General features: G+C 36.3%; 1 protein-coding gene across 3 annotated transcripts in view; it reads left to right on the top strand.

The window, feature by feature from the left end:
• Window positions 1-24,564, top strand: part of RYR2 (ryanodine receptor 2) — an 830,565-nt gene that overhangs the window by 378,517 nt on the left and 427,484 nt on the right. For all 3 annotated transcript variants that reach the window (XM_053605591.1, XM_053605592.1, XM_053605593.1), the window contains exons 9-10: window positions 16,992-17,066; window positions 23,132-23,288. In XM_053605591.1, the coding sequence (XP_053461566.1) occupies window positions 16,992-17,066; window positions 23,132-23,288 (232 nt within the window). The remainder of the gene's footprint in view (window positions 1-16,991; window positions 17,067-23,131; window positions 23,289-24,564) is intronic.

Below are 24,564 nucleotides of genomic sequence, written 5' to 3' on the forward strand. Positions count from 1 at the left end.
CCGAGGGTGGTGGGTTCAAGTCCAGCCCCGGCCAAACTGCAACAAAAAAATAGCTGGGTGTTGTGGTGGACACCTATAGTCCCAGCTACTTGGAAGGCTTAGGCAAGAGAATCACTTAAGCCCAGGAGTTTGAGGTTGTTGTGAGCTGTGATGCCACAGTACTCTACCGAGAGCAATGAAGTGAGACTCTGTCTCAAAAAAAAAAAAAAAGAAAGAAAATACCAAAGTTTTTCTTTGAGCATGAGAAACTAACTCAGAATAACTTTGGGGATAATAAAGGGGTGGGGGGAAACTGAGCATGGTGAGTATGAGGGCAAATAAAAAAAGATATTGAGGAAATAGTGATGATGATTATGACAGTGGTAATGGCAACAACATCTTGGATTAAAAACTATAGAGAACAATGCATTACATTACTGGCACATGACTCATGAAGAGAGCAAACTGAAGTAAGTGGTCGTTCTTGCAATTCCTGGAAAGTGGTAAAACTAGTGATTAGATTATGTTTTAATAAGTCATGAATATTTTTCTATTATCTGCAATCACTGAAAACATAGTAATGTAATTAAAGGAGAAATATAAAAACATAATTCATGAGAGACCAGGAAATGAAAATAAGGAACTTAGGAATAAGACTGAATTCTGATGGGCTTCCACAATTCCCGGCCCCTGACATACATATCCTGTATAATACCTTCTCTTTTTTGTGTAGGGGGACTGGGAATATGATAAACTTCTCTCCTGTGATTAGCCATCTTATCTGACAAAGCTGAAAGGCTACTGCTAATGTAGTTAAACTCCCCGATCAGTTGACTTTGAGATAATCAAAAGGGAGACTTTCCTGGTTGGTGGACCTGAAGTCATAGATTCAGAGGGTAAGAGATTTTTCTGACAGGTTTGATGGCGTGAGCTGCTGGGTTGTGAAAGGGTCTATGGAGGGGGCCTTGTGGCAAGGATCTGAGGGTGTTCTCTGTTTGCTGAGAGCCTTCTCCAGCTGTATAAGTCATGCAGCTGCAAGGAACCTGATTCTGCCAACTGCTGGTGAGCTTGGGAGAGGGCCCTGACCTCCATATGAGAACCCAGCCTTAACCTTGATTTTGAACTGTGAGATCCTGACAGAGAACTCAGCTATGCCATTCCCAGACTTCCAACCTAGGTAATAGACTATTAACAACTTCTGTGTGACTTCACCTAGGGAATGAGCATATGCAGGAAAGAGAAGGACTTGCCCTGCGTTGAAGAGATGAGGAGTAGCTAGCTAAGGATCCTGACAGGTTATGTAGGAGGAACACTTAGAAAGAGTCACATCCTGGAGCTCAAAGTACAGGAGGATCCACAAAAGGGAAGGCCTGATCAGCTGTGTCAAATGCAGAACTGTCCTCAAATTTACCCACAAATGGACGCCCTTAAAACATGCATCTTCATTATTTTCTTTTCCCTGATAATTTCATCTGTGAATTTTGTCACTTGCTCCCAAGTCTAAAGTTTCTTCCCCATACTCATTCTCCTGAGCTCCTGTCTTAAATGATCAAGTTTTTACCGCATGCCTGTGCGCGGATTTCCTTTGGGACTGCAATTCAAATGTACCAACCTTTAATTCTATCAGAGATGCTTTCCTTCTTTAGTCTGTACTTGGTTATGGATACCAGTCTTCTGTGCTCAAAACTTTGCCTTGATCCTTTTTCATTTTTTTTTTTTTTCAAATTAAATACGACTTGGTCTTCAACTCTTATTGATCTTAACATTGAAAACTTTTTTTCCTATTAGACTCTAGCTAGGAGTCCTACGTGTATTAGTGAGACGCCATTGCGGTTGCCAGTTTTAAGTGTACACTCTTCTGTTTACTGTGCTTTGAGGACTCTGTTACTTTCACATTGACATCCAAACTCCTATCCTTATCTCCTTATCCTTGTGGCTTTTTGTGATTCCCATTCAGAAAAACAGGTGAGAAAACTTTTAACTTCCTCTCTTCATTTCATCCATCTGCCACCCAGAGCTCTTCTTGCCCTTTGAACACAGCAGCAATGCTACTTCAAAGCTCGACCTTTCTACTCTTAGTGCCATTTTTTGGGACATATCCTTGGTCTTTTCTTTGCTGTTGAATTTCTACTCAGCCTCAAGGGTGAGCCCAAATATTATATCCCTCCTGAAATCTTTCAGAGCTTTTCTTGATAATTAACCAACCTTCCTTCCTTCCTTCCTTCCATCCCTCCCTCCTTCCCTCCCTCTATCTCTCCCTCCCTCCCTCCCTCCCTCCCTTCCTCCCTCCCTCCCTCCCTCTGTCTCTCCCTCCCTCCCTCCCTCCCTCTCTCCCTCCTTCCTTCCCTCCCTTCCTTTCTCTTTGTCTCCCTTGCCCTTTCCCTCCCCACTTCATGGTTTCAGGAACCTTGGTGTTTCATATTTCCTTTTCCTAAAATCTCTACTCAAGTGTCTAGAACAGTAATTTCCAACTGGTGTGACATGAGATGAGCTTATGGGTGCCATGAAAAAATTTAAAGATCATTAATTAAATTATTTCCAAAAAACTTTCACAGCACAGTAAGTATATTCTTTTTTTTTTTACTCTTTTTTTTTTGAGCAACATAATTTAAGTGTGCTCCAGAAGTTTAACTATAGGTTCAAGTATGCCATGAGATAAAAAAGGTTGAAAAACATTGCTCTAGAACAGTGGTTCTCAACCTTCCTAATGCCATGAGCCTTTAATACAGTTCCTGTGGGTCATGACCCATAGGTTGAGAACCACTGCTCTAGAATATATATGAATGATAAGCAATTAGTATTTGTTTTTAGCCAAAAAAAAAAAAAAATTGTACTTCTAATTCACTTTTGTTTAGGTGAAAGAATAAATAGTACTTCTTCATATTATTTACTTTTGCCAAATTTTCACATACAAATTTTTATCCCTCCATCATTCTCTCTTCAAGAGAAGCCCCCATACTTGTATGGGTTGGTATTATTTTGTGTCATTCTAGAGAAAGAAAAACATAAAAAAGTCATCTATTTTTTCATCTTTATATATTTTCTCTTACTATATTAAAATTTGTTGAGTCTGGCATTACATAATTGTTTTAATTAAGAGACTTTATTTTAAAGTTTTACATTTACAGAAAAGTGAGCAGAAAGTATAGAGTTTGGATATATTCCTTCACCAGTTGCCTTGTTACTAACGTTTTGTATTAGCGTGGTACACTCGTTACAAGTGATAAACCAGCGCTGACACGTTATTCTTAACTGAAGTTCATAGTTTGCAGTAGGGGGTCCTCTTAATGTTGTAAATTCTGTGAGTTTGGAATAGTAACATGTATCCACAATTGCAGCATCAAACACATTAGTTTCTTAAAAATCCCCTGTTCTTCCATGAGTTCATCCATTCTGTGGGACCTCTCACAACAACAGATCTTTTTACTATTTCCTTAGTTTTGCCTTTCTCAGAATGTCCTGAAGTTGGAATCACAGAGTACATAGTAAGTGCCTTTTCAAACAGGCTCTTTGCACTTAGCAATATGCTTGTAAGTTTTCTCTATGTATTTTATGAGTTAATAACTTCTTTTTTTTTTTTAAGAATATTTTATTATTTATTTATTTATTTATTTTTCTCAGTTTTCGGCCGGGGCTGGGTTTGAACCTGCCATCTCTGGTATATGGGGCCGGTGCCCTACTCCTTTGAGCCACAGGCGGCACCCAACTTATTTCTTTATATCATTGACCAATATCCTACTGTATGGCTGTATCACAGTTTGTTTATCCATTCACATATTGGGGGACACCTGGGTTGATTCCAAATTGCTGTAATTATGAATAAATATGAATATAAATATGAATATTCATATTGAATATTGACAGGCTTTTGTGTGGACCAAAGTTTTTAACTCATTTGGGTAATTACCAAGGAGCACAACATCTAGATCTTTTGGTAAGAATATGTTTAGATTTGTAAGAAACTGCAAACTATCTTCCCAAGTGGCTATACCATTTTATACTTCTACCATCAATGAATGAGCATCCTTGCCAATATTTGGTGTTTCAGTATTATGTTTTGACTATTCTACTACATGAGAGAAGATAAGCTCATTTTAATTTACATTTCTCTGACAGCACCTGACATTGAACATGTTTTCACATGCTCATTTGTTGTCAGAATATCTTTGGTGCAGTATCTGTTTAGCTCTATTGCCCATTTTTAATATTTTTGTTTTTTAATTATTGAATTTTAATAGTTATTTGCATATGTGGTATGCCAGGGCTTTATCAGTTATGCACTTGAAAATATTTTCTCTCTGTCTGTGGCTTGTCTTTTCATTCTCTTAATAATATCTTTAGCAGAGCAGAGGTTTTTATTTATTTATTTATTTATTTATTTATTTTTTTGTAGAGACAGAGTCTCGCTTTATGGCCCTCAGTAGAGTGCCGTGGCATCACACAGCTCACAGCAACCTCCAACTCCTGGGCTTAAGCGATTCTCTTGCCTCAGCCTCCCAAGTAGCTGGGACTACAGGCGCCCGCCACAATGCCTAGCTATTTCTTTTTGGTTGCAGTTCAGCAGGGGCCAGGTTTGAACCCGCCACCCTTGGTATATGGGGCCGGCGCCCCACCAACTGAGCCACAGGTGCCGCCCAGCAGAGCAGAGGTTTTTAATTTTAATGAAGTCCATCTCAAAATTCTTTATTTTATTTTGGCCTTGGCACTTGAAAAGTCATTAGCAAATGCAAGGTCACGTCAACTTTGTCTCATTTTATTTTCTAGTAGTTTCATAATTTTGTGTTACATTTAGGTCTGTGGTCCAGTTTGAGTTAAATTTAGTGGAAGGTATAAGGTATGTTCTAGATTCATTGTTTTACTTGTGAATGTCCAGTTGTTCTAACACTATTTTTTGAAAAGACTATCTCTCTGCTATATTAGGTCTGTGATCCATTTTGAGGTTTTCTTTGAAGGATGTAGGTCTGTGTCTAGCATGTGTGTGTGTTTTGTATGTGATGTCCAATTGCTCTAGCACCATTTGTCGAAAGATGACCTTTTTTTTTAATTGAATTACCTTTGTTCCTTTGTCAGAAATCTGTTGACTATATTTGTGTGGATTTATTTTCTGGGACTTTTATTCTTTTCCATTATTTTAATTGTCCGTTTCTTCATCAGCATCACACTTTCTTGATTACTGTAATTTTATATAGTAATCCTTAAAGTCTGTTAGTGCCCAAGCTTTGAGACATTGTGATATGGGCCATTCTCACTGGGGTTAGGTGCTATCTCAGGGTGGTTATGATTTGCATTTCTTTAATAGTTAGGGACAATGCACATTTTTTCATATATTTGTTAGTCATTCATCTGTCTTCTTTAGAGTAGGTTCTGTTCATGTCTCTTGTCCAGTGGGATTGTTGTGGGATTGTTGCAAGTTCTTTATAAATCCTAGTTATCAAGCTTTTGTCTGATTCATAATAAGCAAATATCTTTTCCCATTCTGATGGTTGTCTATTTGCTTTGGTTGTTGTTTTCTTAGTCTTACAGAAACTTTTCAGTTTAAGAATGTTGTCCTTCTTCGTAAATGTTCGTCTTTCTCCTCACCATAAACTTTACTTAGGACCAGTTTGCTGACATCTACAAAATGACTTGCTGAGAATTTTATTGTGGTTGTCCTGAAATTATGGATCAAGCTGGAAAGAGATGACTTCTCATCAGTATTGAGTCTTCCTATTCATGAGCATGGACCATCTCTCCATTTATTTAGATCTTTGATTTCTTTCATCCGAGTTTTGTTTCTTCCTTACCAGTCTGTCTACTTTTATTTTATTTTTCTTATATTACTGCATAATTTAGAACTTTCAGTACAATCTCAAATAGTTAGAGTAAAAGGAGGCATACTTGCCTTGTTCCTCATCTTAAAGTATTGAGTTTCTCACCTTTAAGTTTGATGGTAGTTTTTACAATGTTCTTTATCAAATTGAAGAAGTTACTCTCTGTTTCTCTTTTTGGAAGTTACTCTCCATTCTTTCTTTCTTTTTTTTTGCAGTTTTTGGCTGGTGCTGGGTTTGAACCCGCCACCTCTGACATCTGGGGCTGGCACCCTACTCCTTTGAGCCACAGGTGCCACCCCATTTTTTCTCTCTTTTCAATTTAATTTTTTTTATTGTTTTGGAGTCACTGAAGGTACAAAGAATTAGGTTTCACTGATTGCATTTGTGAGATAAAGTCCCTCTTATAATTGTGTCCTGCCCCCAAGAGGTGTGCCGTACACCGTGACTCCCCTTCCCCTCCCTCCTCCCTTTTTCCCACTTCCTCATTCCCCTTCCACCTCCCTTGTATTAGTTCATCTACTGCCTTCATATTAGAATTGAGCATATTGCCTTCTTGCTCTTCCATTCTTGTGATACTTTATTAAGAAGAGTGTGTTCCTTCTCCATCCAGGTTAATATAAAAAATGTAAAGTCTCTATCTTTTTTGGAGACTAAATAGTATTCCATGGTATACCTGTACCACAGCTTGTTAATCCACTCCTGGGTTGGTGGGCCTTTTGGCGACTGTACACTGAGCTGTAATAAACAATTTAGTGCACATGTCCTTATGATAAAAGGATTTTTTTCCTTCTGGGTAGATGCTCACTAATGGGATTACAGGATCAAATGGGAGGTCTAGCTTGAGTGCTTTGAGGTTTCTCCATACTTCATTCCAAAAAGGTTGTATTAGTTTGGAGTCCCACTAGCAGTGTAAAAGTGTTCCCTTCTCTCCACATCCACACCAGCATCTGAAGCATTGAGACATTGTGATGTGGGCCATTCTCACTGGGGTTAGGTGCTATCTCAGGGTGGTTATGATTTGCATTTCTCTAATAATTAGGGACAATGCACATTTTTTCATGTATTTGTTAGTCATTCATCTGTCTTCTTTAGAGTAGGTTCTGTTCATGTCTCTTGTCCAGTGGGATTGTTGTGGGATTGTTGCAAGTTCTTTATAAATCCTAGTTATCAAGCTTTTGTCTGATCCATAATATGCAAATATCTTTTCTCATTCTGATGGTTGTCTATTTGCTTCGGTGGTTGTTTTCTTAGTCTTACAGAAGCTTTTCAATTTAATTAAGTCCCATTTTTGTTGTTGCAATTGCCATGGAAGTCGTCTTCATAAAATATTTACCCAGGCTGTCTTCTACACCTATTTGGATGCACTTTATTGCATTCTCTTGCTTGATTGTATTGGCTAGAACTTCCAGCACTATGTTGAATAGTAGTGGTGATAGAGGACAACCTTGTCTTCTTCCAGTTCTGAGTGGAAAAGCTTTTAGTTTTACTTCATTCAGTGAAATATTACCTGTGAGTTGGTCATAGATGGCTTCACTCAGTTTAAGAAATGTGCCACCTATGCTTAAATTCTTAAGTGTTCTAATTACAAAAGGATGCTGAATTTTATCAAATGCCTTTTCTGCATCAATTGAGAGGATAATATGGCCCTTGTTTTTGCTTATGTTTATATGGTGAATTATGTTTATGGACTTGTGTATGTTAAACCAGCCTTGCATCCTGTGATGAACCCTACTTGATCATAATGAATGATTTTTTAAAATTGTAGCTGTAATCTTTTAGCTAGGATGTTATTGAGAATTTTTGCATTCATATTCTTTAGTAAAATTGGTCTGAAGTTCTCCTTTTTAGTTGGGGTCTTTTCCTGGTTTTGGTATCAGGGTGATGTCTGCTTTATAGGACATGTTGGGGGAATATTCCTTCTCAGTTTTGGGGAATAGTTTCTGTAGAATGGCTATAAGTTCTTTGATAGAATTCTGGTGTGAAACCATCTGTGGGACTTTTTTTGTTGTAAGATTTTTTTATTGTTTCTTCCATCTCAGTTCTTGAAATCAGTCTGTTCAAGTGATCTATTTCTTCTTGATTAAGTCCAGGGAGAGGGTGTGATTTCAGGAAGTGATGTATTTCCTCCACATTGTCAAATTTCTGGGCATAGAGTTCCTTGTAGTAGTCAAAGATGATCTCCTGTACTTCTGTGGCATCTGTTGTTATTTCCCCTTTATCATTTCTGATTGAGGGTATTAGAGATATTACTTTTCTATTTCTAGTTAATCTGGTCAAAGGTTTATCAATTTTATTTATTTTTTTAAAAATCCAAAATTTTGTTTTGTCAATTTTCTGAATCATTTTTTTTGTTTTCAGTTTCGTTCATCTGTGATTTAACGTTGGTTATTTCTTATCTTCTGCTATGTTTGGGATTAGATTGTTCTTTTTTTTCCAATTCCATAAAATGGTTCATGAGTTTGTTGATGTGTTCTTTTTTTTTCTAATGTAGGCATCTAATGCAGTAAATTTCCCTCTTAAGAGTGCTTTTGCTGTATCTCACAGATTTTGGTAACTTGTGTCATCATTGTTGTTATGTTGGAGAAATTTTATGAATTCCTCTTTTATCTCTTCCTGAATCCCACTAACAGTCAGCAGAATGTTGTTTAATTTCCAAGCCTTTGTGTGGGGATGAACTTTTGGTTGGAGTTGAATTCCACCTTTATTGGCTTGTTGTGTGAGAAGGGACAAGGTATCATTTATATTTTAATTTTGTTAAGTTTTGATTTGTATCCTAGGATGTTATCTATTTTGGAGTACGTACCATGGGCTAATGAGAAAAATGTATGTCCTTTAGCTTTGGGATGGTGTGTTCTGTATGTCTATTAATCCCATTTGTTCTAGGGTCATGTTTAAGTCCTTTATATCTTTATTTAGTTTCTGTTTAGAGGATCTTTCCATTTGTGTCAGAGGGGTGTTAAATTTCCCAACTATTATGTTGTTATGGGATATCATATTGCTCAGACCCATCAAGGTATGTTTCATAAATCTGGGAGCATTTATATTGGGTGCATATATATTTAAAATTAAAATGTCTTGTTGTTGTATTGTGCCTTTGACCAGTCTAAAGTGTCCATCTTTGTCTTTCTTAACTCTAGTTCCTTTAAATCTGCTTATGTCTGAAAATAAGATTGCAAGCACTCCTTTCTTCTAATTTCCATTTGCTTGAAATACTGTTTTTTATCTTTTAACCCTGAATCTTGATTTGTCCTTCAAGGCTAGGGTGTGTCTCCTGGAGACAGCACATGGATGGCTTGTGCTTTTTTACATAGTCGGCCAGCCTGTGCCTCTTCAGTGGGGAATTCAGTCCATTGACATTTATTGAGAGAATTGATAAGTGTGGTGGAGTTCTACTCATCTTATTTTGTGAAAGTCCATTGTGTAGTTTTATTCTTGAAGTAGTAGTTTTTCTTGAAGCTAAGTTTTGACCTTTATTGTTGGAAGCTAAGTTTTGACCTTTAGCTTCTGGGTGTTTACTTTGCTGGTGGCCCATTGTGGTGGTCAGGGTTGAGAATAGGTCTAAGTATTTCCTATAGAGGTAGTCTTGTGGCAAATTTCCTCAGTGCTTGTATATCTGCAAAAGATTTGATTTGTCTATCAATTTTGAAACTTTGTTTAATAGGATACAGAATTCTGGGCAGAAAATTGTTTTGTTTGAGAACATTGAGTGTAGCTTGGAAGTTTTCAGTTGAAAAGTCTGCTGTCATGCTAATGGCTCTGGCTCTGTAGGTCAGTTGGCGCTTACTCCTGGCTGCTTGCAGAATTTTTTCTTTCATCTTGAGTTTGGACAGGTTCGTTACAATGTGTCTTGGAGAGGGTCTATTTGAATTGAGATGATCTGGGGTTTGATATTTATTTGAAAGGAGTGTGTCGGGATCTTTAGTAAAATTTGGGAAGTTTTCATTTATGATAGTCTCCACTAGGACTTCCATTCCTTTGGGATGGTTTTCTTCCCCTTCAGGAATCTCTATTATTCATAGTTTGAACACTTCATGGAGTCTTGTAGTTCTCTAAATGCCTGTTCTGCTTTCTTCTTCTTCTTTTCTGCCTCTTTAACTACCTGGGTTAACGCGAAAACTTTATCTTCTACCTTTGAGGTTCTTTCTTCTCCATGGTCTAACCTATTTTTGATATTTTCTACTGTACCTTTACATTCCTTGACTGTCTCCTTCATTTCCTTAAGCTCTGCCATATCCTTTCTATATTCTTCATATCTCTCGTCTGACTTTTGGTTTTGTCTTTCCATTTTCTCGTCCATTGCTTTTATTGTCTTTATCATCTATATTTTAAATTCCGTTTCAGTCAAGTCCATTAATTCTTTCTAGGTGGAGTCTTCTATAGTAGTTGCCTTATGGTCTTTGGGGGAGTTCCTCTGTTTTGGTTTTTCATGTTGCCCCAATTTTTCTGTTGGCACCTCCTCATGTGTTCTTTCTTCTTGTTCACCTCCTCGTCCTCCTTCTTTCTACTCACTGCCTTCTTTGCTTCAAATTACCTTATCTGAGAGCTTAGGTATTGGAGTGGCCTCACCAGGTAGCTCTGTGTGTGTGTGTGTTTTTTTTTTTTTTTTTGAGACAGAGAACACAGCCAGCAACATCTGTGGTCCTTATTCCAAACTTAGTTGCCTTCAGTAATCACCTGATTGTTTCCTAAGCATTCAGATCCCACCAGGTTGGGATCTTAAAGCTCACAAGAATCATTCAGGGGAAGGTCTCACAGTGCCCTCTGAATCCAGTTCCTGTGGAGTGCAGGAGTGCCTCAGCCTGTCCCAAGTTCTGGAGTTCTGATCCCAGCAGGCAGAATTAAGATGGTTGTACTTTAGGCCCCTGCTAAGACCTTTTCACGACCTTCCCGCAATGGCAGCTCCCTGTTCGCCTAGACCTTCTCAATTTGACTACCTCACCAAACACCAAACCTATGGCAAATCTACCCCAACTGGCATTCAAATCTGGTTGCTATATACTGTTTGAGCCTTTCCACTCTTCCAAGCTTTCCACTCATTGTACAGCTTCCCCCTACAACTAAAAACTCCAGAAAGGCTTCCTCTCATCCTAGATCTCTGGGGGAGGAAGGGGGATGATCCCAGCTGGCTGCAATCACTTGCCTAATTCATGAGACTTCCACTGCTCAGGATCATATGCTGTATCCAGTTTACCATCTCTTTGCTATGCTACAACTCTGGGTAAGGTCTCCATGCCAAGTGTGACTGGATTCCCTCTTTTTCCCCAGTGATTCTAGGAGAGCTCAGGTGAAAAATCTTTTTCATCTTCCATCATGCTCCATCGCCTCTCTATTCTTAGTTGACTGAAAGTTTTTAGCTGGAACGGATATTGAATTTTGTCAATTGCTTATTCTGCATCTACAAAAATGATTATACATTTTCTTTAACATGTTGATGTGATGGATTATATTGCTGTTTGATGATATTTTAAATTAATTATCTATGTATACAAATGGAGAAGAAGTCATTTTTGGTACCACATTTGTATTCAAGCAATACATTCCCTTCATGAAATAAAAAAAATAGCTATAATTTAATACCTATTAAGACATTTAAAATCTATTCATTTAGGATCATTAAATAACTACTGATTTTCAAAGGAAAAATGAATTCTGAGGTGCATGTGCATTTATTGAAAATTAGGTATAGGGCGGCGCCTCTGGCTCAGTGAGTAGGGTGCTGGCCCCATATACCAAGGGTGGTGGGTTCGAGCCTGGCCCTGGCAAAACTGCAAAAAAAAAAAAATAGCCGGGCATTGTGGTGGGTGCCTGTGGTCCCAGCTACTCGGGAGGCTCAGGAGAATTGCCTAAGCCCAAGAGCTGGAGGTTGCTGTGAGCTGTGACGCCATGGCACTCTACTGAGGGTGATGAAATGAGATCCTATCTCTTAAAAAAAGAAAAGAAAAGAAAATTAGGTTTAGATAAATGATAAAGTCTAGATTATTTCACTTGTCTGCATGGCAGTAACTGCAATACATCAAAATGCTCTCTCTTTGTTATGATTGCTTTCTATGCAAATGTGTAGTGATGGTGCCAATTGGCAAGGGAATCTTTGGAGGCTGATAATCTATTCTTTCATTTTTCATTTGTGTAATAGATTCATTATCAGTATTTGATCTGATTGATTAACTTGCCTTTTATTATTATTGTTTTCTCTTTTGGCGTTCACATATTTGTTATACAATCTAGCCTCTCTCTTGACAAAAATGAAACCAGAATATGTATACATTCAGAACGTAGGGCTCTTGACTAACTTCATTTCATAGCCCCATTACTTTAACATCATAAGGTAAATGTAAAAAAGTTTTGTTGGGACACACCTGTGCTGTATTCTTGGATAATATTTTTGTATTACAACAATAGATGTTGAATAATGTAACAGAGACCATTAGGACTAGAAAGTTTAAAATTTCTACTGTCTCTTTACAGAAAAAGTGAGCCCATTCCTGCTTTAGAACACCATTTCATGGTACCAGAAAGTCAGGGTGGGTGTCAGTATAACAGTACTGGAGACACAAGGATCCCTGTGTCAAGAGCCCAGGGAAGGCTAACAAAGCAGGTGATTTCAGAGGTAGATTTTAAGAGAGATAAGGTAGTTAGGAAAGGAAGTATCCTGTAAATCTCTGTAATGTATACAGTCTTAGAGACTCAGACTTTTTTATAGTGTTTTTTACTATCAAAGCATATCACAATATATTCAAAATAAAATACTTTATACCCTAAAAGAACTAAAGAAATCCTGTCATTTGCAACAACATGCATGAACTTGGAAGACGTTATGTTAAGTGATATAAGCCGGACACAAAAAGACAAACCCCACATGACCTCACTTAGATGTAGAATATAAAAAAGCTGAATTCACAAAAGCGGAGATTAGAATGATGGTTGTAAGTGGTTGGGGAGATGTTGGCCAAAGGGTACAAAATTTCAGTTAGATAGGAGGAACTAGAGCAGGTGAGCTATTGTACAAGGGAATAGATTGTTAAGGGAATAGGTACGTTTTCTCACCACTGAAAAATAATGAGAGATGACACATCTGTTAATTAGCTTGATTTAGTTACGTCATGTGGTACACTGTTAAGTGTATACAGTTTTTACTTGTCAGTAAATAAAGTGTTTTGTAGCAGATGCCAAAAAAGGCCTATTGATTTGTACGTGAATTTTAAGACTGCAGAGATATTCAGAGTCATTTTATTTGATGCATAGAACTGCTAGAAGCAAAAGGAATATGCAGACATGGCTGAAAGGGAATGCTGACATGCAAATGGGTACGTGGGCTCTACTGGATGGAGAGTCCCCAGCTTTGATTAGATATCAGTGATCATGTCATCCCCTACAGGTCAAGAACCACAGCCGCAGGGAAGAATGTGTTGGCATCATGGGGCCGGCAGGCAGGGGAGGTGGAAGGATAAGGACCTGCCTTGTCTTGAAAATACTTTATATTTTCAAGTATAGAAAGAACCTTATAGTGAGAGGCTGAAGCCAGCAGCCAGGTGATTGAACCATCTCTTCAGGCAGTTCTAACTTTAGATGGCTGCAGTCTTAGCCAACATCTTGATTACAACCTTGCAAAAGACCCAAGACAAATCTCAAGCCAGAAGTTCCCAAGCAAACGATTCTGGATTCCTGACCCACCGAAACAGTGTGAAGTAATAATTGTTTATTAAAAAAAAAAATATATATATATATATTTTTTTTTTTAAAGAATGCTGAGATCCTATTGCTACACAGGCCATTGGGCTGCAGAAGGAGATTGCCACTGAGATGACTGATTTATAATAAAAAATGAAATAGCTTTTATTTCCTACTTGTCATCCTGAGTGATTTTATAATTTAGGACTTACAGTTTTGAATACTAACAAGGATATATATTACTGATTTGGTAACAGTTATTTCACGTCAGGCAAATATTATTGAGTCCTTAACTCCCTGTACGAAAGGATTGGATATATCATCACCATCACCGTTGTCATCATCTGCAGCCTCAGAGCTAACATTTGTCACTCAAAGACTTTTCCAAGTGTTCTACATGGGTTATATCCTTCCTTCCTTCCTTACAGTAACCCAGTGAAAATCATGCCCATTTTCTACTCATGCAAGGAAGTGACATCTCCAGAAAGTTAGTAACGATCAAAGTGAGTCATCAGTTTCTTGGTGCCCTGCAAAAAATCAAACTGCTAACTGTGCTACCATCTAGTTAAGATGCCATTTGGCCATGCTCACAGTGAAAGATAGCAGTTTCCGTGCAGGGGTGGAGGCAGCTCTGTATCGTGTCAAATCTTTTATTAGTTATGTGCTTTATGATTCTGCACTAAAGTCCTCTAATTAGAATTGTGCATCCTATAAAATTTTATTATAAATATATGCCAGACTGTCAGGCTGTGAAGAGCTTGTAAGGATTTGTGCTTTATTAATATGCTAATGCTGGTCTTTTCTGGGCCTCAGATTCTGAAGATGAACTATCCTGGCTGTCAGAGGGCCTGCTTTTTACTGAGAAACAAGTGGTTTGACAACTGAGACAAGACCAGAATTGTGTTTTATAGCCAAAAATACAGAAATAGCTAACTACTTTTGTTTTGGTGGACATTATATGTGTAGTTATGAGTGGAGTGGATGAAATATTAGGAAGAATTTATACTTAGAATAACCGTAAAGGGCCTCTCCAGGCAGTTTGATGTGATCAGGTTGAAATATGAGGTTTTTGATGAAATTTACTGTATTGGTGGATAATGTGTTATGTTGATGGCATTTAGATTGTTTCCATATCTTGCTGATTATAAATTGAGCTCGATAAACAATCTAGTGCAAATGTCTTTATGATAAAATGATTTTTTTTTCTTCTGAGTAGATGCCCAGTAGTGGCATTGTGGTGTCAGGTGGGAGGTCTAATTCAATTCTTTGAGGATTCTCGTACTACTTTTTCAAACGCTTTATTGCTTATTGACATGTATAATTTTACAAAAACATTATTTATGCTATTTGTATCTCAGAGATATAAATTTTTTAGTTTTCAAGCGGAATTCTTCTATACCTTTTATGTCATTAATATTAATAGTTGGTTCTTTAGTCACATCTTTTTCATAGAGATGTACGTCTGCCTATCCACATATATATTACAGTTTTATTTGAGACAGGGTCTCACTCTGTTGCCCAAGCTGGAGTACTGTGGCATCATCAGAACTCACTGTCACCTCAGATTCCTGGGCTCAGGGATTCCTCCTGCCTCAGTCTCCCAAGTAGCTGGAACTACAGGTGCACACCACCATGCTTGGCTCATTATTGTTTTTTATTTTTTGTAGAAATGGGGATTTTTTTTATGTTGCCCAGGCTGGTCTCAAACTCCTGGTGTCAAGTGATCCTTCTTCATCAGCCTCCCAATGTGCTAGGATTTCAAGACTGAACCACCATACCTGGCCTGATGTGATAAATTTATAGAGATATGTGGTTTTATAGAAAATGCACATTATTTACACTCCTGCATCTTATTTTTGTTACTTGACAGTGCATCACGGAGTCTCTTCCTCTATTTTCTGTTGGTTTATTTTGTTCTTTATTTTGTCTCTTCTGACAACTCATTAGTTTCTTTATTTTCATGGTTTTTTTTTTTACTCTAATAATTAAGAGCTTGAGGGCTAAATATTTTCAGTTTGCCTGTGAATCACAGATTTGTAATAAAGTGATTTTCCCTTCATCATATTCAAGATAGAGTATGATTTTGATTCTCTCTTTGGTCCATGAATTACTTAGGAGAGTGTCTTAACATTCCAAATGAATATTTTTTTCATTTTTTAGTATTTGTTTCTTAATCTTAGCATTTATGATGAGAAAGCTCTTCAGATGATTAATGTACACAGCCAAGAAAGAAAATCACTGCTGTGGACACTGGCTGTTGACGTATCTAAACTCTTAGGTAATTCTGGGTGATCATTTGTGAGACACTATGGGAAATTTGAACACTGACGAGATATTTTATAATATCCAATCATGTTTTAGAGTTGTACGTGGAGGGGTAACTGAGGTTATAAGTAAGGCAATATCATTTGTTAATCATTGCTATAGCTGTGTGCTGGGCGTGTGGGGGCCTATTTTAATATTCTCTTTTGCATATATTTGAAAATTTCCACAATAAAAATAGAATGAGAAGAAATACCTGAACAGCTACAAGGAAAAGCAGAAGAGAACAGTGTTAGAAAAACTGTCAAGGCAGTAAGAGTTTCCACAGTGTTGACAAAGAATCACTGGATTTGGTAACCTGAAGATCATCTGATGACCTGAGCGGGTCTGGCTCAGCCGAGTGTGGGTCTGGAAGCGGGTTTGGGTGCACCAGGAACTGACAGAAACAACTGTGAGTCAGAAAAGAGAGGAGAACGTGGCCATGCCTGGTATTAGGACGTTTGAGACAGGACAGGTTTGCGTGTACTTAAAAGATGAGACGGAGAGGGAAGTAGTGAACGCTTGGGAAGGAAAATAGGGATGCGCATCAGCTTTGGTTCCCTAGAACAATCTCAAAGGGTTAGCGTGGAGATCAACGTGGATAACATATTCCTAGCATCGTGTACAGCGTATTAACAAATTATTATTGTAAGAGGTTCCGAATTTGGGTGTGTGTGATTATGCATCCAAATAAATTCCTTCAGTGTGACTCTTCCGAATGTTTACATTTTGATGTAAGTTACAGATTTCTGTGTTAAAATATTAAGAATTGGTCTTCGTACGTTTCTTTAAATGTTTTTCAAATCTAAAACAAAATTTAGAATGGCCAATAATTATGTACATGTGTTGAAAATAATAATATATTAAATTTATAACTGAGTACTTTCCCAGACCTAAGTTAGAAGAGTAACTTCAATCTATTTGCTGGGAGGGAACAAAACAGAGTGAGGGAGGGAGAGAGAGACAAGTAAATGAATGAATTTAAAGGGGGAAAGTGACAAGAGAAAATATGTTTAAATCAATTAAATCAGTGTTTGTTCCGGACAAACTTACATTGATCACTGTTATTGTCATTTTGTTATTTTTATTTCCAGCTACATTGTCTCCTGCCAAAAAGTATGAATTTTTTATCCACGTGTTTTCCCGTTTGTTTTTCTCTTAACTTGAAAAATAAGAATCTAAAGAAAGAAATGTGTTAAACTTAAAAGGGCTTTGTTTTGTTTGTTGAAACAGAACTGTTCATTTCGAAGGCGGTGCTATATCCGTTCACGCACGTTCCCTTTGGAGACTAGAGACGCTGAGAGTTGCGTAAGTAGAACTTCTGGACACTGCCTGGCTTTCCAGGTGTACGTGGTAGCTCCTCGCCCTTGACCTCTGTGCCTGTGTCAGCCATGTTGGCGACTCAAGCAAACAAATGAATAAACAGCACACTAGAAAAGGGCTGGAGAGTCTCTCTTCCTCCGACCATTATTTATCTTGCCTTAGCCTAAGAATACCCCGCTGGCAAACCTAAAAAATAAGCAATGATTTTGTACATTCTGCTTTTGTCTTTAGCCTCATTTGTTTTTTGTAACATCGTCTAACCCCAAACCATGCATCTCTTGGCAAAAAGGGTTCCTAGGAGAGTGATGAGCAGTTCAGAGAGAGGACAAGTTCTTCTCATGCATTTCAGATCTGAGAGATTCTGGGTTTAACCTTAATCTAAGGGTACATTTAAGACAGAGGAAACTTGAACCATGGGATGAGAGTCCTGGTAACCACGATGTTTACTTAAAAATAGCTTGATAGCTGAGTATAAATCCAGATTGTAATAAAAGTCACTATGTAAACATTGTAGTAATAAGGATTTTTATTTTATATATGTACACACACATTCAAGGTGCCAAAAATGTATAGCCATTTTAAGAAAGGAAAAAACTGGGTGGCACCTGTGGCTCAAAGGAATAGGGCGCCAGCCCCATATACTGGAGGTGGCAGGTTCAAACTCAGCCCTGGCCCCCCCAAAAGAAACTGTAAAAAAAAAAAAGAAAGAAAGGCAAAAACTATATTACATTTGTGATACTAAAATCCCATGTTTGACTTGTACAATTACAAGAGGTGCTCAACATAATTTGTATTCACCTTTTGTTATCAGTATTATTGAGTATTTATTAAAATACTAATTTTTTTTCCTTTCTTAAAGTGTATCTGTATATTGTTAATATCCTCTGTATTTTTGTTTTTTTCCTGGTGATTTCAAATAGCCATCTGGAGATTGCCTTTTAGTTCCTTTAAATAAATACAATATTGATTACAAAGGTGTCATTTCGAGCTATTTTAAATAGAATCAAAATGTCAGATTTTTTTAAAGAATTGAAAGGTAAGTCCTTTGCCTAAAAACAATAAATTTTCAAAGTATTTGTTTTCTATTGTATTGGGCTTTAAGGAAATTATTTATTTCATATTATTTTACTTTAAAGTAGCTTTTTTATAGACTTTATTTTGAGATTGTTGTCTATCTAATGATGAGTAAAACAGTTTAGTAGTCTAAAGTTGCTTTTGCTCACATGTTACATACTGTAATTTTGAAAAACGTTGTACCTCCTTGAACAATGTAAGGTTGACATGGACATTATTTTGTTTTTAGCTTAAATATATGCATACTTCCAATGTATTTTAAGTAGTGACATGTTAAAATAAAATGGTAACACCAGTCTGTTCAAATTTAGTACCACTTTGATTAATTTAAAATATACTTGACCCGACCATGCACTTATGGTCCCAGCTACTTGGGAGCCTGAGGCAGGAAGATTGCTTGAGCCCAGGAGTTCAAGATCAGCCTGGGACATAACAAGACCCCCATTTTTAAAATAATTAATTAATTAATTAATTAAACAAGTAAAAAATTAAATAAAAATACTTGAACACAGTCTTCTTTAATAGTAAACATTTTATATTATATCGCTCATTGAAAATGTAATTTCTGTTATGACTTGTGTACTTCATACTCCTATGAAACAAAAATATTTATATAAATTAAATTTATATTTTCCGTTTCTTACCTTAGTAAGTCTGTAACTTTAAAAAAATTCTGTAATAATACCATTAATTGGTATAATTAAATTTCTTTAATATAAATATGCTGTTGATCACATCCAACCAAATGTTACAACTTTTGATAAATAGAGTAAAATTTTATTAGAAATGCACCTTAATGAGATGAAAGAAGAGACCAACTTACAAGGCAAAAATGGAAAGATTCATAGCTTTTAAATAGTTTGTAATTATTCAGAGAATTTAGGGAAAGGGATTTTAAGTATACGCCTATGTACACATTTCCTTTACCTTGTGTATTATAAAAATGACTGATTAAAGAAATGACACATATTATGACATATTAACCATATACACAATAATTAGACATAATTTGTCAATATATTAAGTAAGATCAGTTTAGACAGGCTCTGTTGCCTTTATAAAACCGATTCCAAATGTGTTTTCAAAATTTATAGACACAGTTCATGACTATGTGCTTAAAGAAATGAATTCTTTTTTAAGCCAAGGCCTTCAATCTGTCTCAATTTGGCTTTTAAAAAAGAATGAAAGCTTCTTTTCAGAACCTGAAAGGACTTCATTTTTACTGTGAGTAATAAGATCCATGGGCCATCACTACGCAAATTCAGACGGCTCTGCGAACCTCTGCACGCCTTCCCAGAGGCTCTTGATATGTTTCTCCATTGCGGCTTATGTTTGTATTTTTAAATAGAAAGTTAGGAGTTTGTTTTCAATTTGATTATGGATGATGGATCTATAGAAGGATAAGGTTTTATGATCAGCTACAGGGCTAAGGGGACATTAAATTGCCCCCCAGAATCCAGGTGTCCTGGAGGTGAGTACCCCAGCAGAAGGCAAGGCAGGTAGTATTTTTTTTTTTAAACAATTTATCAGATTAAAGAGAATCTGTATTCTCTTCAGAGAGAATACAATATTTTGCTGTATTCTGTGACTTTTGATTAATACCACTTTGCCTTCTTATCTAAAATAGGAAAGTAGGAGGTATATATGTAAAGAATATAATTATTTTAAGGCTTTTTTTTTCAGATTACATTGACCCTTTAAGCTACTTTGGCTTTTTTGTAAATATACAAATTAAACTGCATTCATTAATCATGGCCACATTATTACTAATTTACTAATTTTCTTTGTACTTAGGAAATTATACTAAAAGATCCTGCTTATGTTTGTGATAGAAATATATTACCTAATGCCAATATTTATATTCAATATTTGGGAAGCTCTGTGTTTTTTTTTCACCAGTGAGATCCCAAACTATATATTTGTTATAGTTTGTTTAGCTCAGTCATTATGTATTTTATATTACACACTTTTACAAATAAAATTAATACTGTCAAAACTTTTCCAATATAAGATCATTGTCATAAATGATCTTAATGTAGGAAGTTAAATTTAATGGAAAACACTGTTCTGTATTTTATCCAAATACTTAGTTATAAGACTATGATAAGTGAGATCTATGTTTGTTCTTACAGTAGAAATAATCATTGAAATGAAACATACGTATGTATAGTTCAAATTTCCTTTTTGTACAGTGTTACAAATAAAATTTAAAGATGATGTATCATCAAGAGTTACTCAATACTCCACCACTTCCTTTGAGATTTTTTCAGGTGATATGAGTAATACATAGGAACAGTTTTTTTGATGTGTTAGCATAGGAAAAGGCTTTATATAACTTCATTACTATTATTCATTTCAGTTTTTGCTGCATATTTTTTTTTTGCCTCTTTATGGGCTTGCCCTCTTTTTTGGAGGTGACCAGGGCATATGAGACCAAGCTAATCTGGGTGCCTATGAGATAAAGAAAACAGGCTTAGACTTCACAGTGTTTCTGCCCCAAACTGGCCATATTCAATCCTTTTCTACCAGAATTTCCTTAGTGATTTGAAAGGAGCAGTAGTACACATGAGTGTTATTAAATAGATTTGAGCATAGTATCTAGAATAGCTGCTAGTATTTCTAGTAAAAAAGTTTATGTATATGGTCAAATTTTGGATAATTTTGAAAGTAAAGATTAAGATAATTTATTTTTTTATTGTTAAATCATAGCTGTGTACGTTAATGCAATCAAGGGGTACAATGTGCGGGTTTCATATACAATCTGAAATATTCTCATCAAACTGTTCACCGTAGCCTTCATGGCATTTTCTTAGTTATTGTATGCAGACATTTGTATTTTGCCTTTAGTAAGATGAATAATTTTTTATTTCAAAAGTTTGTATTTTTAAGAGATATCATTATTGGTGAAAATATTTTATTATTGACTTTTTCAAATAACGGAAACAAATATGAAAAGTTAAGTGTGGATATTATGATATTTACAAGCAACGTATTTAATTCTACAAGAGGATACTGAAAAAAAATCTCATTTATTACCAAACTAGAGGTGCTTTCGCATGCTGTTATTGGTGGACAAACTTTTATTTCACTTTTAAGATAACACTGCATTATTATCAGAGTTTATTGGTAAATGGTTATTAATTTAGTTGGAGACTTTTCCAAATTAATTGTCTGCATAAATAAAATGCACAATGAACTTGTTATAATATTCTGTTGTTAATTTCCTCTGCCATTATCTCCAGTCAGAAATCCAGGTTAGGAAAACAACATTGCTCATAGTTGACTGAGATTGCTGGCTTTGAAAAAAAATTCTCAATTTTTAGGATATGAAAGTTTTTAATGAGTGTATATAAAACCAAATTTATTAATTAATAAGATGACTTTGAATTCCTCCATGTATTTCCTTTTGTCAGTTTGATTCACTGCATTTTAATGAACTCATCCATTATCAATATCTCTTAAAAAATTATTTTTTGTTTCATTTTCTGTTATGGCTATGTGAAGCTTCACAATGTATGTTCTTTTTAGACTACTTTTCTTTTATAAAATACCTGGCTGTATTCTTTTCATGATTTTTGTCCTTGAATTTGAATTTGTGTAATAGCAAATTTGCCATCTTTCCCTTTGACACTCACTTGCATCTTAGTTCTTTCCCACTCACTTATTTTTAATTTTTTGAATGATTTGATTATTAGCAACCTACGCTGTCCTCTCTTTGCGGAATACCATGTTAAGGAAAAGTTGTGCATGTGACAACTGTGTTTTTACTCTGCCCCTTAGCAAGGACAGAGTTCCTAAGTGCACAACTTTCTGTTGACAAAGTACCGTGCAAAGCACAGATAGCCTATATCATGATTTTTTTTTTTTTTTTTTTTACCTATCTAAAGCCATTTATTTTAAAATTTTTTTCTTTTTTAAAAAAATTTTTTTGAGACAGTCTCACTCTGTTGCCTAGGCTAGAGTGCCATGGCCTCACCCTGGCTCACAGCAACCTCAAACTTTTGGGCTCAAGTGATTCCCCTGCCTCAGTCTCCTGAGTAGCTGCAAAGCCTCGCTAATTTCTCTATTTTTAATAGAGACAGGGTCTCACTCTTGCTCAGGCTGGTCTTGGTTGAACTCCTGAGCTTATGCGATCCTCCGACCATGGCCTCCCAGAGTGCTAGGACTACAGGCCTGAACTATCACCTGTGCCCCCCTAAAAGTCATTCTTTTTTAAAAAGAGATTTTTTAAAATGATCATAACTTTACTTTTTATCTTTTTTCTGAAACCTTAGTCTATATTTTCTGGTTTTTATGCTTTTTTTTTCTTTTCTTTTTTCCTCTTGACCTTTCATAGAATTTTCATTTTCTTGGTTTTTCTGTTTTTGTTTATTGGCTTTTAATAATATCATTGTTCTACAATATTAATATTTAAAGCATTAGCATAATTTCTTTTGTCAAGTAACTATAGTCTCAATTACATACCTCAGTGTGTGGGTACTGGGTATTGATGTGTGTTTATATGTATCTGGATATATATGAAAGTTCCATTTAATCATACTTAGACATTGGCAAGCATATCACTATTTTTTTAAGTCTGTGCAAATATAACAACTAGTAAATGCTGTAATATCACTTGAAGTCATACTTTCTATATCTGTGACTAGTGATTAGAGGTTGAGTGGAGAATAAGTTTTTAGTTATCTTTGTGTAGAGTCGTGTACCAATGAGAACAGTACAGCATTTGATCTACCCCTGGAGTTAAATTTCACTTCTGCTTACTATCAGCTTTGTGACACGGGATATTGCTTATTCATTTTGAATAACCATTTTGCTGCTTTTGAAATGAAATCGCCATCACCAACATCAGACGATTTTTGATTTCAACAAGTCACTGCATGCCAAGCACCCTTGTTCATTGTCTGCCACGTGTTTTAATGGCTACTTCTCACGTGATTTTGGATCCTGTTTGATCAAGTCCTAAATGTTTTTGTTAGGTGGAGTGGAAGCCACATAAGATGGGGCCAGCCATTCCGACTACGCCACGTCACTACAGGAAAATACCTGAGTCTCATGGAAGACAAAACCCTTCTTCTCATGGACAAAGAGAAAGCTGATGTGAAATCAACCGCATTTACCTTCCGGTCTTCCAAGGTAAGACAGAAATACTAGTTTGGATTTCTCGTAAGTATATCTCCAACACATTTCCTTTGATGGGGATAACTCCTTGGATGTTAGAAACACAAAAAGAGATGAGGGGAGCATATTTTGTATGTATTCCTAAATTCCCAGTTTCTCTCCCATCCCTTCCTGTCCCGAAAAACCAATTTCCTAAACCACTAAAACCTGCCCAGGTGTTTCACTTGACTCATTGTTCTTTGGTTATTTACACACAGCACATCCATTCAGCTCCTGTTTTCTTAGGCATTGGCAGCGTACGGTTTGTACAGACCTTGTGATATTGTTGCTAACAGAATGAGGTGAAAGCATACCCGAATACTTTCTGTCAAAGATACATTTGCATATCTACTCTTGCATGCAGACCTTTCTTCTTAGCCTGAATAATTTTTATGATAATTGTACATATTTTTTTCATAATTGAATGAAGATGTGTGAAACTTGGGCATGATGAAGTAATTGTACTGAACTACTGACCAGCTTCTGTCTTAGAAAGGCAAAACTTTTTGTTCCTGTTACACATGTGTAAGAGGTAAAGGTTTGACTTGATTTGCATTTCTGAGATCAGTACGTACTAATCTGGGGGTAAGCATCTTCAGAGTGTTATTCAGCCTCCCAGATATTGTATATGTCTTAAATATACATGTATACACCATATGTATATTCTTCATATATACCGTAAATGAGCTGTAGTCATAACTTATGGACAAAAATAAGATTAATAATAACAACGTGTTTCACTAGGGGACCTCTGCACTGACTAGCAAAATACATTCAAAAACTAGGCATATATTTATGGAAATGGAAAAAAATTCTATTTTTTAGTGAGTCGATGTGTTGTAGAGAGACACTGTTATCTGGGAACTAGAAAAGAAGAAATGGGGATTTTTTATGCCTGTGTCCATACTCTTGAAATTCTGCTTGTCATATTTTGAGCTCTCTCTAATCATGGTTAGTATTTTTCCAATTATCCCGTTGCTGGATATTATGAGTTAAGAATTTAAAAAATGGCTTCTGGTTACAACAGTGTGTGGCTTTGAAGACTACTCTTGGCCAGGGGTGGTGGCTCACACCTGTCATTCCAGTGCTCATGGATTGCTTGAGCTCAGGAGGTCAATACCAGCCTGAGCAAGAACAAGACTCTGTTTCTATAGAAAACAGGAAAAATTAGTCCGGTATGGTGGTGTGTGCCTGTACTCCCAGCAACTGGGGAGGCTGAGGCAAGAGGATCGCTCGAACCCAGGAGTTTGAG

This window comes from Nycticebus coucang, chromosome 10 (genome assembly GCF_027406575.1).
Source record: "Nycticebus coucang isolate mNycCou1 chromosome 10, mNycCou1.pri, whole genome shotgun sequence".
Taxonomy (NCBI): Eukaryota; Metazoa; Chordata; class Mammalia; order Primates; family Lorisidae; genus Nycticebus; species Nycticebus coucang.